The sequence below is a fragment of the Crinia signifera genome, chromosome 6, assembly GCF_055691185.1.
Source record: "Crinia signifera chromosome 6, ASM5569118v1, whole genome shotgun sequence".
Lineage (NCBI taxonomy): Eukaryota > Metazoa > Chordata > Amphibia > Anura > Myobatrachidae > Crinia > Crinia signifera.
The window spans coordinates 177,619,279-177,639,219 of record NC_139222.1 but is presented as its reverse complement, the minus strand read 5'-3'; the positions used below and the strand labels follow the sequence as shown (position 1 = coordinate 177,639,219).

At 45.6% G+C, this 19,941-nt stretch overlaps 1 protein-coding gene across 2 annotated transcripts; it reads left to right on the top strand.

The window, feature by feature from the left end:
• The first annotated feature begins 1,238 nt into the window (after window positions 1–1,238).
• LOC146008688 (uncharacterized) lies at window positions 1,239–18,682 on the top strand. 2 transcript variants are annotated; one of them, XM_083148234.1, is made up of 4 exons: window positions 1,239–1,382; window positions 1,611–1,671; window positions 15,466–15,729; window positions 17,533–18,682. In XM_083148234.1, the coding sequence occupies exons 1-4, from the start codon at window positions 1,356–1,358 to the stop codon at window positions 17,703–17,705; spliced, it is 525 nt and encodes a 174-aa protein (XP_083004360.1). In that variant the 5' UTR covers window positions 1,239–1,355; the 3' UTR covers window positions 17,706–18,682. The 2 variants fall into 2 exon arrangements, with proteins under 2 accessions (XP_083004360.1, XP_083004361.1); XM_083148235.1 differs by having other exon boundaries at window positions 1,319–1,386.
• Window positions 18,683–19,941: the final 1,259 nt, after the last annotated feature.

The following is a 19,941-nucleotide window of genomic DNA, read 5'->3' as shown; positions in this document are numbered from 1 at the left end:
AGCCTGCACGCATATCTCCATCTCAGATCTCCATTAAATGTCTGCTCCCCTTTCTGCCCCTAGATTTCTCCTGCCCACCTGTCTGATGGAAGGTATCTCATACCACCCAACTTGTGTGTTGGGGAAATAGGGACACTTGAGCGCCCGAAAAGGGGGCGGGGCGTATGCAAATGAGGACGTGGCTTATGCTAATTAGTCGCAACCTCATTTTCATACGAGAATAGACGCTGTGCGCATGCGCACAGCGTCTATTCTATTAGATTGGGGGGTCTCCCAACTGCCACCCCCTGCAGCGGGACAATGCCTGCCGCGGGTGGGACAGCGGGACAGGACCCGAAAATCGGGACTGTCCCGCTGTAATCGTGACAGTTGGGAGGTATGTAGTATCTGGCTGTCTCGGAGCATGTCGTCCATCTGTCCGTGGGCGGTACGGCTATGCAGCGGTGACTCCTGATTGGCTGCCGGGCCACGAACTCCGACTAGCTCGCAAGTCACAAGCAGGGCCGGTGCAGCGCCCCAGGCCGGGGGAGTGCGCCCCCCCCCCCTGCTTACCTGCACACGGGGGGAGCTTGAAGTGACCGCCGCGTATGGTTGGTGCTGTGGCCTCTGCCGCCGCCAAACCGTGGGGGGTTAGGGAATGCGTCTCCGCCGCCGAGTCATGGGGGGGGGCGGCGCTGCTTACCTGGATCCAAGGGAACGGCTCCAGAATGCCGCCCTCCACATGCCTAGAGCTGCCTAGTGGTGGCGCCTGCCCTAGTCACAAGCTGGCATGTCATTTTAATCGGGCACCGCCACTGCAGACATATGGACTATGTGCTCTGAGACAGCTGGGATTTCCACCACTCTGCCTGGCTGTGTCGTTTAGCAAAGCAGGCAGGGACAGGCAGAGGGAAAGGTGAGCGGAAAGAGGTGGAACCGTTTTGCCTCAAATGGAACTGAGGGAATGCAGTTCTGCCCCATATCGGCTCACTTTAACCCTGTCTATTTGTGTGTACCCAGCTTTACATACCACAGAAATAGGCTCCTATACATGCTGTGTTTAAAAAATAAATATCCCAGTGATCATTAATATCTTACCACTATGTTCTATTGAAATATAGGGACTGCTCTGTATAAAGTATACTGAGGAAACATATATATATATATAGTAGAAATATATTAAGGGAGAGCTGGGTTCATCATAAATTACATGGTCGCTATGAATGACTGGCAGGACACGCACAGGCGCCTATTACTGCACACCTGAGGCTGAGCTGCACCCGCAGTGGGCGTGGCCTCGCTCTGCGCTACTGACTGAACGCCGTGCAGAGAAGGGCCAGCGCCGCGTGGCGTGACGTCACCGATCTGACACGGGAATGGCGTGTGAGCATGAGGAGTCGCGAGTACGTGAGTGTAGAAAGGCATCCCGAGTGTGATGCAGGCAGTGTGAGCTAATGAAGTACCTGTGAGTTGAGGGTGAGTGAATGATGACAGTGTTGGGCCCGGGCGTGTTGGCAGTGTGAGTTAATCAGGTGATGTCGGCGTGCTGGGTTCAGCAGTGCGTAGTGACTGGAGGAGGGTGGAGATGGTTATTTCTATATCTGTATAATGAAATAAGTGTCTCTGTTTAGACAGATGCTGGTAAGTTACCAGAGTACAGATGCTGGCTGGGCGATGCCATCAGAAGAACAAGTATGTTTCACCTGTTAAAGTTTATTATTATTAATAATTCAAAACATAAATATTGTAGTTTAGTTCTTCTGTTCTGATCTCCTTTGTGCAGGTTTACCATAGTGCCCCTTTAAACTGGGATACTCCTGGATTGGGTGTGGATCGTATTGTCGACAGGCGACAAGGTCGACATGGTTTTTCAGGTTTTTTTTTACCCGAATGTCTACATGGACGCAGTTGGAAGTCAATCACAGCCCCTCGCTTCGCTCACAATGCTTCGGCACGGTGCCTCGCTGCGCTTGGCACACTATTTTATTCTCCCACCATGCCCTAGTGCAGTGGTTCCCAACCCTGGTCCTCATGTACCCCAACAGTGCACGTTTTCCAGGTCACCTGGCAGGTGCACTCATTATTCAGGCACATTTGAAAAGATCCACAGGTGGAGCTAATTATAGCACTTGTGATTCTGTGTGGAGACCTTCAAAACATGCACTGTTGGGGGTACTTGAGGACCAGGGTTGGGAACCACTGCCCTAGTGGATGGTAGGGCATGAAATACCACCTGCCGGCACAAAAAAAACAGTGGAAAACCCCATGTCGACCAAACGCATTTGTCGACCTAGAACCCTGTCTACCCAAGTCGGGTCGACAATACTCCCATATTCCCCTGGATTACACAGATTCTGTGGCTAATTAAACCCAGGTGACATGACGGCTAGATGTCAGACAGCCACAGAACCTGTTTCATTTATTAGTGTCTCAATTTAAAGGGATAGTATGGAAAGCCTAACTTTGTGGAACAGTCCCCCTTAAGTAACCTAGATTTTAATGTATGAAAAAGCTGCTACTAACATTTCACAACCAGACTGTGTAAGGCCGTGTACATACGGCAGCAATATGGGCTGATATCGCTGGCAATATGGTCGCTGGTGACAATATTGCCAGTGATGGGAGTGTGCCCCGGCGATAAATCGCCAGGTGCACGCTCCCGTTTTCCGCCCCGTTATAATCGCTGGTCGCAGGACCTTGCTCCTGTAACCAGCTGATTCCCTCTGGGGCTCCCCCGGCAGATGTTCCTTTCATCAGCGACCATCTCTGGTCGCTGATGAAAAGGAGACACTGAGCAATATATTGCTGAGCAATATATCTACCCCGTGTGTACGCACCTTAAGTTTCCCTCTTCCTACTACAGCAGGGAGCTGCTTGGAAAGTAAAATGGGTACACATTGCAACAATCTGTGGCTTCATGAGAGATTGATACAATGCATCAATATATTGTGCGTGTTCACCGTACAATGGCACAATATAAACTTACATGGTTAATGTAAGTGCACTGCATTGTACGTTTCATCATCATATTTGATGTGCGGCAAATCATATGAATTGTCAGTAAATACACATAAATTGTGTAGTGAGTACCCAGCTTTGCAGTGGATGTTAACAAAAATATTATTTTCATGAGTTTTACATCGTGTGTTATGCAGACTCCAATGTTTTTTGTTTTAAGAGTTTAGTTTTTTTTAATCCATAATGCCATTCATTTACATGTTACTTCAAACTTGTCAATGATTCTGAAATCCCTATCTTTTGCATCAGATTTTCTAATTTTCACACATTTTTCCTACAGATTTGCATGTTGTTAAAATATGCATAACTATAACTTGTAATTCCATGCTTTAGCACAGTATTGTAATCTGGGACAGCTTTTCCTCAATCACCTTAGCCAGGGGTTCACAAACTCTGTCCTCAGGACCCCACACAGTTCACGTTTTCCAGGTCACCCAGCAGCTGCGTTCATTACTCATGTACACATTTTAAAAGATACAAAGGTGGAGCTAATTTATTTCACTTGTGATTCTGTGAGGACATACCTCCCAACATAACCCTCTCCAGGGGGGACAGAATGCTCTGCTACTGGATTTTCCTCTTAATGTATGATTGCTGTCACCTGTGTTGAACAGGTTCATTCAAAAGAAAAGGCATTTTAAGCACAGCTGATGGCAATCATACATTAAGAGGAAAGTCCAGGAGCAGAGCATTGTGTCCCTCCTGGAGAGGGTCATGTTGGGAGGTATGTGAGGAGACCTGCAAAAAATGCACCGTGGGGTCCTGGGAGACTTTAAGAGCCTGTGTTATGTTTGTGTTTCTCACTGACTTTGTAAATAGGAATTTATAAAAAACTTGCTTCCTGCTGATCAATTTGCATTTCTGCTTAATATCTTGCTTTGTCTTTTTTTTTGTCCTGCGCAGTATACGCACATTTCATTTATATATCTGAAAGTACCGTATTTTCTCTGTCGACCAGAGTGCTGCACTTGTAGAATTATCATTGTCTATATCAGTGGTCGCCAACCCATCCCTCGCAAGCTACTGGTTGCTCGCGGCAGTGATCCGGGTGGCTTAACCACTCTGCTGCCCGCCCCTTCATTATCTGCCGCTGCTTTCCTTCTCCCTCTGAGCCTGAGGGGAGAGGAGAGCTCATCACGCATCTCTCCTATCCCTCACTTGACTGGGCTGCTTATCCGCCAATCAGGAGTCGGCCCGCGAGCTTTGATTGGCGGACGACCCAGTTACAAGGAAGTAAAGTGGAGAGACGCATGGTGTGCTGTGCTCTCCTTCCATGAGAAGGTAAGCAGCGGCGGGGACACAGACAGCGACAGCAGTACTGCAGGGGGAAACCAAACTGTCCTCTCCCCGGCAGCAGCAGCAATGGTTGGTGAGTGTGCTGCTGCTGGGAAACCGGCATGGTGGGGAAGTACCTGGTACTGTGGGGCATACTTGTTCTTGGCACTGTGGGGGCATCGCTGGCACTGTGGGGGATACCTGTTTCTGGCACTGTGGGCGCATACCCAGCACCATGGGGTCATACCTGGCACCGTGGGGGTATATGTGTATCTGGCACTATTGGGAACGTGTATATGGCACTATTGGGGGGCATATGTGTATCACACCCGCATTTTTATTGGACGCACCCCATGTGGCTACACCCATTTTTTGGCGTGCGTCTACAGTACGGTATGTGACAGTTTGGCATAATGTATTAACAACATTATTTGTTTATTAGGCAGATTTTTTTAAAATTTTAATTTTAGTAGCTCTTCGGGTGTCAAGGCTATCCGCACTCATTATGCGATCTCATTCCCGATTGCAGGACTTTCTTTGGGCTGCGCCCACTCTGTGGAATGCTCTCCCACACACAATAAGATTCTCCTCTAGGCCTACAAGCGTTCCCTGAAAACTCACCTCTTCAGGCAAGCTTCTCAAATTCCAGAACCAACCACTTAACCTCCATATACCATTCCTACAGTATCTAATGACATCCCATTGTACAGTCCACACATATCCACTCTTTCTTTTTCACATTTTCCATCATCCTAACCCCTGGCCAAACTGCTGGGTTACCGTATCATACAGCACACCAGGAACCTTTGCGTTCTGGTTGAATAAAGAATATTTATCCTTGTGTATCAATGCCTATTTTCCTATAGATTGTAAACTTGCGAGCAGGGCCCTCATACCTTTGACTGTCTGTAAATACCCTGTTTGTTGTATCACCGTCTCCTATTGTAAATATTGTGTGTGTGTGTGTGTGTGTGTATATATATATATATATATATATATATATATATATATATATATATATATATATATATATATATATATATATATATATATATATTATATTTTAGCCAGATCTGTCACTCATCCTCTGTGTATATAATGTTCCCACCTAGCGTTCTACACAAACCCGCCCCCCCCCCCCTAGGGAAAAGACACTAATCCCCTGTGTATATAACGTTCCCACCCAGCCTTCTACACAAACCTCCCCCCCCCCCCTAGGGAAAAGACACTCATCCCCTGTGTGTATAACGTTCCCGCCCAGCGTTCTACACAAACCCGCCCCCCCCCCCCCTAGGGAAAAGACCAGAGTGATACACACCACCACCCCCTTGACATCACCTCCCCCCCCGCCCAGCCAGGGCTACAGTACATGCCCACCATCCACCATTACTCCACAGCCACCAGGTGACACACACACCCCCTGCGACCTCCCGCGATTCGCGGCGACCCCTCCTTCCCGCGATTCAGACCTGTTGGGGACATGGGGTTCTTATGAACAGTATAATAGAGGTACCCGTGGTGACTCTCTACCAAAAGCCAGTCTCTGACTGATGCAGGCAATGATTTGCACTCGACGGCTTCATTCAGGAGTGTGTCCAATTCAGTTTTATATACTCTGGTTGGATCTTGAGACAGCAGTTGGTAGGTGTCCGTGTTCAATTGTGAGTATACTTCAATTGTATAGTTCTTGATGTCCCAGATGACAATACCTACACCTTTGTCTGCGGGGAGGATCATCACGTCCTCGTAGGACCGTAGATTTTGTAAAGCTCCCCACTCCTCCTTGGATAGATTGGAAAAATTGCGAGATGTATCTTCACTCTGTAAAGAATTCACTTTGGTTTCCAGAATCCGATTGAAGCTTTGAATAGTCAGATCGGAAGAAGGGGGATCAAATTTGGACCTTTTCTTGAAGGTGTCATAGATGGAGGGTGGACTAGGCATTGACACGGTGTCGCCCCGGCTAAAGAAATCGTTCAAACGTAGTTTTCTGCTGAGTTTAATATTTTCAACCTTCCAATCAAAAGCATTGAATTTGTTTGTAGACACAAAAGAAAGCCCTTTGTTTAGTACTGCCATCTCGCAGGGTGATAACGTGCGATTCAAAATATACTGAATGTTACATCCTCTTGCCGCGAGCGATGACCTTGTCCACCTCTTCTGGTGGGTCTTTGTCTTTTTCGCGTATGGCTCGAGTCTTGACTCCAGTGGGTGGGCGCTGGTAGTTTTTTAAAGTCTGGGTTTTGGTATGCGTCTCTCCCACTGAGGAGGCTGCATCACTAGAGGTACGGTTACCTTGTCTTTTGTATCTTCTATCTTTATTTTGTGGTCTATGTGGACCTGCAAGTCATCTGTACACGTTCTGTTCAGTATAGTCGTGATTAACGCGGTTGAATTTATTTTTCTTAAACGCTAAAAGTTCCTTTTTTAAAGTCCACAAGTTGTGTGTTGAGTTTAGATGTCCAATCCTGGTCGGGATCCTCTGTAAGTTTTGTCAGGTGTAGTGCTTCATAATCAGATATGCGTTTTTGCATCACTTCCATTTCTCTGGCAGATTCGTTTATCACGAGTGTTATCAGGTCAAATGAGCAATTAGTCAGGTGTAGTGCTTCATAATCAGATATGCGTTTTTGCATCACTTCCATTTCTCTGGCAGATTCGTTTATCACGAGTGTTATCAGGTCAAATGAGCAATTATTCAAAATTGCGCAACATTTTCTACAGAAGTCATTATAGCGATCAATGGTCGGGGTGTTTCTAACCCGGAATCCCCGAGGTATCTTTTGTTCTCTATAATATTCTGATAAGGTGACCCCGTGTAATAGGAATTCAATTTCTTTCTTTTTGGACAAGTTATCAAAAATGTCATCTGTAGACAGCTCGTCTTCCAGATCTGTCAGTCGCTGTGTGAACAGTGCTGCTGATGATTCATCCTCCGAGAATCTCAGGCGTTCGCCAATGGGTAGTGTGGGTCTCAGCAGGCTGTCTGTGAGGTCTGCTGGTATGGGTCTTTGAGACATAATTCGTGTGAAACTTCAGCTCAAGCAAAGAAGAAAAAAAACAGCTAGTAAATTAAAATAACTGCCGCAGTATCCAGAGACCTGGTGTCCGGGGCGGTACAGTACTTGCGGTGTTCAAAACCTTGCAACCGCTCAAGACGATAAATAGTAGACGTTCAGTGTGCACATTCCAAGAACCACAAGGGCAAGCTTGCGGATCATATACAGGAAGACATTGAATGGCACTCCATAATACACGATGACCGGGGTGCATGCTCAAATAGACAAATAGATGAGGGGGACAGCGGCACGCACTCGGATTTGCACAAACAAGTCAGGCTACAGAAGTAGAATCCAACATTTCAGAGTTTAATCTGTTTTCAAGGAGAGAACACAAAACAATGAGAAAACACTTACATATATAACCGTGGACCGGAACAAACCTCGCGCTGCTCCCCCCCTTGTGTAGTTTCACGGCGCCACTAGATAGGATAGATAGGATACTAGATCGTATACGATATGGCATGCGATTTGACATAAGATTTCGCATAAGATATAGTATAAGATTTACTATCCATTTCATTACCCCACTATCCACTAGGGCGTGGAGTTGATTTTATATAGCGTGGCAAGCGCAGCGAGCCACCGAGCCCGAAGCGTGGCATGCGGATGTTGTTTCAAAGCAAGTCACCAATATCGTGTGCCATTTGCATGCAATTCCATAAATTATATTCAGTGTGCGCTCGCCACGCTTCGGGCTCGGTGGCTCGCCACGCTATATAAAATCAACTCCACTCCCTAGTGGATAGTGGGGTAATGAAATGGATAGTAAATCTTATACTTTTTATCTTATGCGATATCTTATGTCAAATTGCATACTAAATCGTATACAATCTAGTATCCTATCTAGTGGCGCCATGAAACTACACAAGTACCATACACACACACACACACACACACACACACACCTTGAGACAGGTAGTAGCACTCGTTGAAAAAGACACTCAGACACTTGGGTCCCAGGGGCAACGTTTCGGTTAATTTAACAGTTTTCAAGCTTGAAAACGTATTATACTATACTCTGCAGCAGATGGCATTACAGGAGATGCTGAAACAAGCCAGGGTGGTAAGGTCACATACTCAAGTCTAATTATATAATACCAGGGAGAGGAGTCCGGCAATCTCGGGGCTTGCAAACCTCAATTTACACACAGGAAGTCGGATCAACGTTTCGGTTTAATACCGTTTTCAAGATCCCGGCGTTCAGAATCCCGACGCTGGAATCCCGGTCGCCGAAATCCCGACACTTTCTCCCTCTCTCCCTCCGTGGGTGTCCACGACACCCCTGGAGGGAGAATAAATTAGCGTAGCGAGGCACCAGGCCCGCTGCGTGGCGAGCGCAGCGAGCCCGCAAGGGGGGGCTATCCACGCCCCCCCCCCTTGTCGGAATTTCGGCAAACGGGATTCTGAACGCCGGGATCCCGACCGCCGGGATTTAATACTGAATCCGATCCGACTTCCTGTGTGTTAATTGAGTTTTGCAAGCCCCGAGAGTGCCGGACTCCTCTCCCTGGTATTACAGCCTTCCAATTCGGCCGGAAGCACTGTGCACCCGTGCATCGCAACCCCGCTGTGGGGTTTATCCTCTGGAGTGCCTCTCATTCTCTCTCTCTCTCTCTCTCTCTCTCTCTCTCTCTCTCTCTCTCTCTCTCTCTCTCTCTCTCTCTCTCTCTCTCTCTCTCTCTCTCTCTCTCTCTCTCTCTCTCTCTCTCATATATAATATGGACATCTAATCAATTATGAAGAAAATTCCTAATGAATGAGTCTCTGATAGCATTCAATGTATCCAACTTTGGAATGTTATATATTTGAAAACACCACCTTTCTTTACAGTAGCAAATGTTTAGTGATGAATGAATAATAGTACCACCTGTGCCGTACGGAACTTTGTAAAGCAATGAAGAGTGTTCAGATAACACAAAGATTTTTAGGCAGAGTTATAAGTGGTTTTACAATTACAGTACTTTATGTCCGGACTAAGGCGAGTTGTTAACAGCTGGTAGTGTGGTTATGGAGCACAATGCCCCGTGGTTGAGAAATATTCGATACTGCCTTGTTAGGCCATAAGGATATCTCAGAAGATGCAGCTAAAGATCTGTGGGATTTGGGTGTTTGTGCACATACAGGTTTTCATGCACGTTCTTTCGTTCAGATATTCGGCATGTTCGTGCACTTGGGGTGCGCTCAGGTGTTCGAGTCAGGATAGTGTAACAAATAAGTACCTAGGGCAGTGGTTCCCAAACTGTGTGCCTAGGCACCCTGGGGTGCCTCAGGACACTTGCAGGGGTGCCTCGGGTTGGTGGACCAAGATCAATTCATATTATTTATGGTCAATGTACCAGGCAAAACCAATGCTTGTGGCTGCTAATCATAATATATGTGGACAAACAGAAGCAAATCCTGTCCCTCACCAGATAACTGTGACATATAAACACAGTGCACTTCATTTATTTATTTTTTTCTTTCAGAATTTCTCGATAAAAAGCATTTGGCCTAGGGGTGCCTTGAAAATATTTTGATGCTCTAGGGTGCCGTGATTCAAAAAAGTTTGGGAACCACTGACCTAGGGCATTAAAGTAATGACCTTAAACCAGGGAGGATGGGACCAAGCTCTCCCTCAGCATATATAAGTACAGTTTGCATATATTACTTAAAGGTAAATTAAGGACATACTATTTTTATCATAAAGGAAGAGAACAGGATATGCATAAGATAGTACAGTAATAAAAAAAAAGTACAGGAGATTGAGTGGGCATCTCAAACTACTGTGTGGCATCAAATTCTTGTCCGGACTGTTTTCAGTGCAAGAAAGGACCGAGGTGTATTAGGAAACCCATATTCAAGCACTTCGAGACTCTCGGGAATAAATCCAGGATAGTCAAATATTGAAATGAGGAAATGTGAAGCTGTAATCATGAGAGATGTAAGAAGTTTCAGGTGAACCATAGTCATTTTGAAGCATATGGGTATAGGATACCAAGTACCCTCAGAACCAGAGAGCTCCATCTGCAAAAGCATTTTCAGGGTTTGAGCAAATACAGAAGCTGTGGGGAATTGCAGGATCAGGACACCGAGGCATACTCTTCACCATTTCAGGAGAACATTTATCAGGACATGAGAGGTGGAAAGGGTTGTTTCCTGCACATCCGCAAACTTTTTGACAAGCCTAAAATAAACAAAGGGGTAAAGAAAAGTCCCAAGGCGCTATCAGCCCTTGCAGCCACAAACCAAGATGGAGGACCACAAGGCAATCCTCTCTGGTAGATATTTCGGAACAAATAAAGGTCTGATGGCGCTGAGCTTGTGTATCCGTGGAATTTAATGTCGTGATGTAGAGATATGCAAAAAATAAAATAAATCAAGTATAAGGTGGTGCACAAAATAAAAATGCTTTTCTGGGGAAAAAAACCACTCAATGGGGAAACTCGTACCCAAACTCACTAACAGAGGTATTCAATGCTCTGGCGAGCGCAAGGTAGCGAATCCTGTTTTGGATTCGCTGTGCGCTTGCCAGGAAAAATCGCTACTCCTACATTCGTGAGCCTCCCCCAGCCCACACTATTCAATGCGTCAGGGGCTCGCTGCCCCTGACGTCGAATATAGGCGAATACAGTAGTGGCGAATCCCCGTGTCCCCCCCGCACAGCCCGCAGCAGGAGCGCAGCAGCAGTCCTCCGGCTCCGGCAGCCCCAGCGCTGACATCACCGTGCTGTGGCTGCCGGAGCTAAAGGCCTGCTGCTGCTGCGTCCCTGTTCTGAGGCTGTGCGGGGAATCCCTGCGACATCAGTGAGCCCCCCGCTGGAGAATCTCAGCAGCAGGGGGGAAAAGTGCCATGGCAAAGGGGGCGGGCGAATGTGGCATGGCGGAGGGAGAGCACTACAGTACGCACAGCTCCCCCGCCTCTGCTCACTGAAAGCAGCAGTGGCTGCTATCTGCAAAAGATTCGGGCTGCTGCTGCTGGTCCCGTCCCTGTCAGCTTGTCCCCCGCATATCTCTCCCCCCTCCCGTCCCCTCACCTCCCTCCCCTCACCTCACCCCCAGCAGAAGGGCTTGCAGGGTGCTGCTGGGGTCGGAGCCGCTGCACTCACTGGTCCCGATCATCGGGATCAGTGTGCAGTGAATATATGAATATTAATGAGCGGCTCCGGCTCCCGGCCCCCTGCTGGCGAATGTTTAAAAAAAATAAAAATAAATATTGTTTAAAAAAAAAATATATATATATATATATATATATATATATATATATATATATATATATATATATATATATATATATATATATATATATATATATATATATATTAAAGATATATATATATATTAAAGATATATTCATGTGCTGCAAGTATATGAATAAAAATAGCATGCCCCTTCATAGGAAAAATATTCTGATTTTTTAACACCAAAAAAAAAATTAAAAACACTTTAATTTAAAAGATCACATTACAGTTCACCTAAAAAAGATGACGAATGCTAAACGGAGAATCATGGCGAAAATCAATGGAGAAAGCAGTTCTCCATTTGAGCATTGAATACACTGTCGGCGAATTCCACTAAAAACCCCATTGAAAATCACAGGCGAATTGTGGAGAATAATTTACGGCGAATCGGCAGACATTCGCTGTTCATTTGTGTCGAATTGCCTCCATTGAATAGGGAGAATTGTTTTTTCTAACAGAAAATTCGCCGTAAACCCAGCGAATTGCCAGATTCACTGAAAAAAAACGGCGAATCTGAGGCATTGAATACTGGCCTCAATAGTGATGTGTTATAAACATATAACAGTATCTTTATGGGTCCACCCGTGTAGACAACATTGAAGACCATACCAAATGATGGAGGATAATATCCAGACAGCGTACTGTACTCACTGAACAATCAGGAGCATTAAAGCACATAAAGGTATCTTTGCCAGCACATCAAAGGTAACACAATCAACTGCCAAAGAAAGGGTGCCTATAGAACTCACTGATGGGGTAGGTAGGATAAGCGATGCGATCCAATTTTTAATTGTACAATCACCCTGACGGGTGCTTACAATGTTAAATGCACCCCCATTGTCAACGCCACCCCCACTATCAACGCCAACCCGAAGCGTGGCGAGCGCAGCGGTACGCGTCCTCCAACCTTTTCATACCCCCACTATCCATGTCGGCATGGAGTTGATTTTAGATGGTGACGAGCCCCGCGGAATATGAGCCCGAAGCGTGGCGAGCGGACGCGGAATACATGTAGTCATCCGCGTCCGCTCGCCACGCTTGTGGCTCGCTGCGCTCACCACACTATCTAAAATCAACTCCACACCGACTGGGATTTTAAACATTTTAAAATCATTCAGGGTGGTTTTGTAAAAACTTTCTATATATCACATTTTGTTTTTTGTCGAAGACATATTAAAAATAGTTTTAATCTTATCAAATGAATTCTTTTCATCAAAAAGTTCCATCAAGGACATAAGGGCTGCATCATCATTGCTGTCCAAAGGTTTCGGAGACGATTCCTCTTACATCAAGTTTTTTATTGGCAAAATACTTTTGTCTGCATAAGGTTCAAATAAACCTATTACATTCCACGAATAGACTAAAAATGTTAGCAGGTGTGGAGGGAGAAAATTTGCGCCCTTTGTTTAATAATTTAACTTTTATCTGTGCTAAGTTGCCTTGTGGAGAGGTTATAAATCGTTTTATCCTGATCACTTTTTTTCCTCGATGTAGGAAAACCCAAGCCGAATGCTGATCCTGGCTCAGGAAGTTTGGAGGGAGGAGGTGGGGGCCGGGTCCGGTTCTGGAAGAAACCCTAGTTTTATGTTGATCTCATTTTGGGCTACCAATATCTGAACGGTGGAATTGTGCTTGGCATAGCGGTTAATGGAGAACTGCATTTGTCTAGTTTTATTTATTATGAACATAAGGGGTGCTCCTGTGTGGTCAATGGATGTAGCACAGCGGTTCTCAAACTGTGGGTCCTAACCCCAAAGTGGGTCCCGACCTTCTCAGCATGGGGTCGCGACTCCATGTTGCTGACCATCAGGCTGATGAATCACTGACTGAGATTAGAAAAGTCAAGGAGTCTGAAAAGTCTTTTGAATTGTCTGTTATTTTAGACTCCTCCCATCATGCTTTGCCTCCACAATGCTGCCATGTATGTGCTGACTACACATGTGATGTGATGACCTTCTGCAGTCCCTTGCTGGGGTCTTGTAATGTCATATGGGGCCCCAGAGCAAAATAGTTTGAGGACCCTTGATGTAGAGAATATGTTCCACAGTGAACTGCCATTTTATGTGGGGGTTGCTAATGCACTTGGGACTGAGCTGTGCGTGCCCCACAGGATCCTTGCATTATATAGCTCCCTCAGGTATGATTAAGATGCTGTCCTTTTCAAATTCTCCCATATCCATAATGGAACTAGATGCGGGTCCACCTTTTCCCTTCATTTTTGTCATTTGCATGGAGTCCCTGGCAAGAGCAATCTTAATTTATTGCAATCTCTGGGATACTGGTTAGGAAGACTGTTCCCAATAATAGATAGTTTGATGATGCAAACTTTATCATTTAGTATTATTGCTAACTCCTAATTTGGCACCCCTCCAATTTTGTATTTCTTTTTCCCCAAAAATAATTCTAACTTATTCCACCTTAAGTTTTTTCCTATTGGAAATAAAATTATAGCCACTGCTGAAAATCTCATGCTTTCTGGCTTTTAAGAGTTATTTATGATATTAAGATGAATTCCTTGCCAAAGAGCCTATATGGTAAAAGTATGAAGGTGGTTCAATAAGTAAGGTAACAAAGATGGCGGGGCTGGCAAAAAAATAGTCCAACATTTACATGCATAGTGTCATCCGATTTCTGTGTCTAAAGGGCACATCAGTAGCTGAAATTAATAGCCAACTTGTTAAGTTATTCAGGGGTAGATTTATTAAGCTCAGTGAAGTGTCTGGTTTTTATCACTGGCCAATCAGCTCCTACCTGTCATGTTTCAAACTAAGCCTGTAACTTTACAGTTAGCTGATTGGCCGGTGATAAAATAAACAGACACTTTGGGGGGTATTCAATCGCCAGCGACCATCTCCCCACGGGGGAGATGGCAGCTGGGCCCTATTCAATGCTGTCTTCCCCGTCAACATTGAGCAGGGTTTCTCGGCAGAACGAGCCCGACTTCACAAGCTGTCGGGCTCGTTCTGCCGAGAACGGCCAGGAAGTGACGAGCTACCGGCTGCAGCTCGCGGCAATGCCTCCTTCTCATCCCACTGCAGGCGGGACATTGAATCCGGCCTGCATGTTCGAGTTGACCGAGAAAGGGACAGGGTCACATCGGTCGAGCAAGCTCAACCGCCATGACCTACACATTGAATACCCCCCCTTAATCACTTAACCGACTTTAATAAATCTGCCCCTCAGTGATAATGTCATGTCATGGAAACTGTACACTGACTTTTATATCAGAAGGAAAGACATTCAAGATGAGCAGTAATCCTGCTTGCCAAGCACATCCACCACAGGCAGCTGCTGGTGAAATGCATTTTTCTCATTTCCGCTGCAGATGCCTGATATACACTGGGGGTTGATTCATATAAATTTCCCTTGTGGACCAATTTGCAGCCACCTGGTATGTATGGTGGGGGATGCTATGATGCCCAATTAACAGGCACTGATGGAAGGTATGAGGATGCAGAGGGGTCTTATTAGCTATTTTCCTTTAAATTTAATATCACTCTTGGGGAAATTCCTCCTTTTTTTTTTTTTTTTTCTGGAAAATCGGAACCTGTTACAAAACTCCCTATGTGGTTATATTTATTTTGCAAAGTTCCTGACCCCAGACAGTTGATGATCACCTTCAGAGCTGAAGTTCCTAACCGTTTTTCTTTTATTACAATTACAGTGGTAGTTTCTGTATATAGATAATAAAATACCCAGTGCTACTTTGCTTCATTGGTAGTAATAAAGAATGAATACAAGTTCTGAGCATTTTACCTTTTTATTGCTCGTCAAACAGCCTGACTGTTTCTCAATCAGAAAAAATGTAGGATGATGGGAGTGGGAATAAGTTGTGGGGAGCAGATGTTGTGCAATTAGCTTGCTCTACCCAAAGAGTATTCCTTTCTGAAACTTGTTTGTTTTGGCAATATATAGGCAGGAATGGGTTACTTCCTGTTGTAACAAAAGAGGAATTTTCCAGGACTGAGGATAAAGATAATGATGATGATGGACAGAGTGACCTATCGGAGGATCTTTATGAAGCTTGGTCCTGTTCTAGAAGCCCTCACTGGGGAGACGGCTCATCTGAGGAAAATGATATAGATTTCAATATAAACTCCAGCTCATCAGGGACACAGCCTTATCAGTATGAGCAAGAAGACTGGGATGCGGAGATGCGAGCACTGGAAGAACCTTATGGTAAATTCTTCAAGATGTAGATTGGAAAACACCTTATACAGAATATCCTTTCTAATTTGCCTAATACAATCTGATGGGTGTCTCTCACATACATTTATCACATTGCCACCCAGCGCCTTTACAAGGAAGCGCATTTACAGCACATACACAATGAGTGATATTCTGGTCTGACTGGATGGCATATTGTCTGGTGTATTTTAGGGGTAAGATACTGTAGTTCAGATTGAATTGAGGTGAACAAACACGGCTCTGAAACTGAGAATATCTACATAGAAATTAGGATTGGAGCAATGGTTACCCTACTTAAGAATAATCAGAGTCACATTTGTCTACATTTTTGTTATTTAGAAATGACCAAATATTTAATATGGAAAATTTGTGGGTACTTGTGTAGTTTCACGGCGGCAGCCTAAGCTACGTTTGAGTCTACGTTGTCAGCGTAGAACAGCGTAGCCCAACGGCTGCCTTACTTGTGTAGTTTCACGGCGGCAGCCTAAACTATGTGGTCAGCATAGCCCAAAAACTGGCTTCCCTGGCAAGCGTAGTGAGCGCCTCTCGCACAGCGCCGGTAACTGCCAGATCCCCTGCACTGGCAGACGGCGAAGAGGGGATCATGCGGGCACCAGCGGAGAGGCACTCCACCTGTATGAGATGCTTGTGCATCTTGGTTATTGTGCGTCTCAGTTAGTATTGCAGCAGGGTACGGCAACCCTGCCGACAGGGTTAGGGGTTCGGTAGCACGTGCGTCTCCTGCACAAAGGGGTGCGGTGCGCAAATGTGTCTCATGCACAATAAAGGACACATCTGCCAGTGTTCTATCTTTTCAAACCTCCTCTATCCACACCAGCCCGAAGTGTGGCGAGTGGACACATTACGCGTCCTCCCGACCTTTTCATACCCCCACTATCCACGTCAGCGTGGAGTTGTTTTTAGATAGTGTGGCGAGCCACCGAGCCCGAAGCGTGGTTCACATGTAATCCGCGTCCCCTAGCCACACTTTATAAAATCAACTCCACACCGACGTGGATAGTGGGGGTATGAAAAGGTCGGAAGAAAGCGTAACGCGTCCCTTTGTGGGGCTCGCCACGCTTAGGGCTGGTGTGGATAGTGTTAAATATTGTTAAATTTTGGGCAGCCATAACTGACAATGTGAATCCGCTAACTGCGTACCGCTGACTGACTACGCTGACCGCTGAAACGGTACGCTGGCTCTGACGGACGCTGGCTGCGCTAAGCGGCCGTGGGAACACTACTCTGATTCAACAGGGATGCTCGCAGGAACACTACACTACTTCTGACTGACTAAGCTAACTATGCTGGCCGCGGCAACACTATGCTGATTCTGACAGGGACTCTACATTATGTAACTGCCGCTATGAAACTACACAAGTACCTGTTTGTGTAGGGCAGGGGTGGGGAACCTCAGGCCCGGGGGCCGTATGCGGTCTGACTGGCCCTCCCACCTGCCTGGCAGCTTTGCCGGGAGTCAAGTACAGGGGAATTCTCGCTAGAGGTCGGTAGTTCTCACGAGATTCCTCTTAATCAACAGCAGCCGGAGACTGGGACAGCTGCAGCAGGACAATTTGTAAGAGAAATTTTTACATATGGCCCCCGAAGGATTTTTTCCCTATACAAATGGCCCGTGGCATAAAAAAAGGTTCCCCACCCCTGGTGTAGGGTCAAGGGGTGTTCTTGAAGGGCATTAAACAACAATACAAATAACAATTATAGGTGAGCATTATGGATTTTAGAAGCCATTTCCGTAGTGGTTGATGAATCTCCACTTTTTTTCTTTTCACATAGATGAAGAAGACCTGGTTGATGTTGCCTGTATAGCGCACATAAATGGTAACCAGTCGGGGACTGAAGGGACTTACAACCCAAGTTTACGTCATGTCCCTTCTATGGAGAGGAGCGATGTGCTTAATCTCAGTGTATTAAATGCTGAGGCTGGACAGTTTGAGGATGCCGAATAGTGATGGTCTTTTGTGCTATGGTATATGAATGAAGGTAAATTCAAGTCATCCACTGGATTCTGTGCAGAGAACTAAACACCTTTTGAGATTCCACTGTTGGCCTTTACCTCCATCGCTCCCTATAAACTTAAGGTTACCATTTATTCTGACTAGGTCTCACATTTGTGATGGGGATCACATTTCCTTACCAAAGGTTTTCAATGGTATAGATGCTCTCTGTAGTCCTAAAGCTTTAGCCGCATGAACAGGAAGAATAATTTGTTTTGTGTAAGTTGTTGTAGTATAGTAGACAAGTTTTACAAAGCAGTCGCTTACAGGTTTTGTCTTCATATTTCTACATTTTATTTGTTTTTATATTGTGATTTTGTGCAAGTGTTTGTACTTTTTCGTGTCCAGAAACGGGTTTTTTTGTCGTTTGTTCGCATATTTGAACCATATTGATGCTTCCACAACACCACTGAATTTACTTTAATGGGACTCAATATTTTTTTTTAGAAATTAGATTATAAAGAATGTTAATCTCTATGAATGTTTAATTTCAAAATACAATGAAAAAGCCACATACTGGCTAGTTTTCCACATTCCTTCATATGGGTGAGATTACAAAAAAACTAAGGGGCAAGTTGTCATTGCAGCCACACAGAAACGCTGGTAACAACACCACAACTTGTCCCCTTTGTAATCAAATCTGGCCCCAGGCTCGCTGGGGTTGAAAATAATTGTGAGTCCAGAAGTATTATAGGTTTAGCATACTGCCATTCTTACATGCACCACAAAGGCTCACACATAAGAGCCAGATTATCCATATATTGAGTTATCGTCAATCCATTCTGAATATAACCATTTAGAAGTACTGTGTTTTATTATGTATGTACTCCGTAAGCAAATACCTCTTAACTCAATCTCTTTGATGGCAGGGAGGTGAGGTGTTATTGACACAAGATGTGCTTCATTGTTACTTTTTGTGACTATTCAATAATTAAACAAAACTATTGTTGAAAAATGCCGTTTTAAAATGGATGGTAAATTATTTGTGCTCATTCATTGTAAGCAAGGACAATTTGTAACTTCTTTTAAGGTGGCAGATGTATTAAACCTGGAGAAGAGTTAAACTGGAGATACAGTGAAAGGAGATAAAGCACCAGCCAATGAACTGTGTTTGAGAATGACAGTTGGGAGTTGGTTGGCTGGTGCTTTATCTCCTTTCACTTTATCTTCAGTTTATCTCTTATCCAGGCTTAATACTTTTGCCGCAGTGTTCTGTAATGTGCACCACCTAGGTGACGCTGTTTAAAAAAAAAAAAAAAAAAAGGGTACTTGTGTACTATCAAGGCACCAGGCTACGCTACAATTCCAGCATAGGCTAAGCTACATTGTCAGTGTAGCCCAACGGCTGCCTAGTGTAGTCAGCGTACTGTCCTTGTCAGGCAGCGTAGCCACCGCACTGTCCCCGAGAGCTGCAGCTTTGTCCCCGGTGTCCCTGCCAAGCCTAGTGAGCACCTCTCACACAGCGCCGGTAACCCCCTGCGCTGGTGGATGCCGGCGGAGAGGCGATCATGCGGACGCTGGCGGAGAGGCTCTCCATCTGCCTGAGATGCATGAGCGTCTCATACGCTTGTGCGTCTCGGTAATTCTTGCGGCAGGATATGGCAACCCTGCCCGTGTCCGCTTCAGGGAGACGGACAGGGTTAGGGGTTCGGTAGCGTGTGCGTCTCAAGCACAATAAAGGACGCGTTTGCCAGTGCTCCATGTTACATACTGGCAAATGCTTCAATTTCAAACCCCCACTATCCACACCAGCCCGAAGCGTGGCGAGTGGACGCGGTATGCATCCTCCCGACCTGTTCATACCCACACTATCTACGTCGGTGTGGAGTTGTTTATCTAAGTGTGGCAAGCGCAAGGGGAATACATGTCAAGTAATATGCATCCCCTCTCGGCGCTTGCCACGCTTCGTGCTCGGTGGCTCACGCCCACTTTAAAGTCAACTCCACAGAGATGTGGATAGTGAGGGTATGAACAGGTCGGGAGGACGCGTACCCCGTCCCCTCACAGGACTCCCCACGCTTCGTGCTAACGTGGATAGTGGGGTTGTTTCAAGAACACATTCACACCTGTCATATTAGGCAGGTTAAAAATGGTCAATGGTTTGCACACTATGTAATAAGCGCTGGCACAACGCTGACTGACTACGCTAACTATGTAAGCTCCGGCTAGCTGCAAACGTACTGACTAC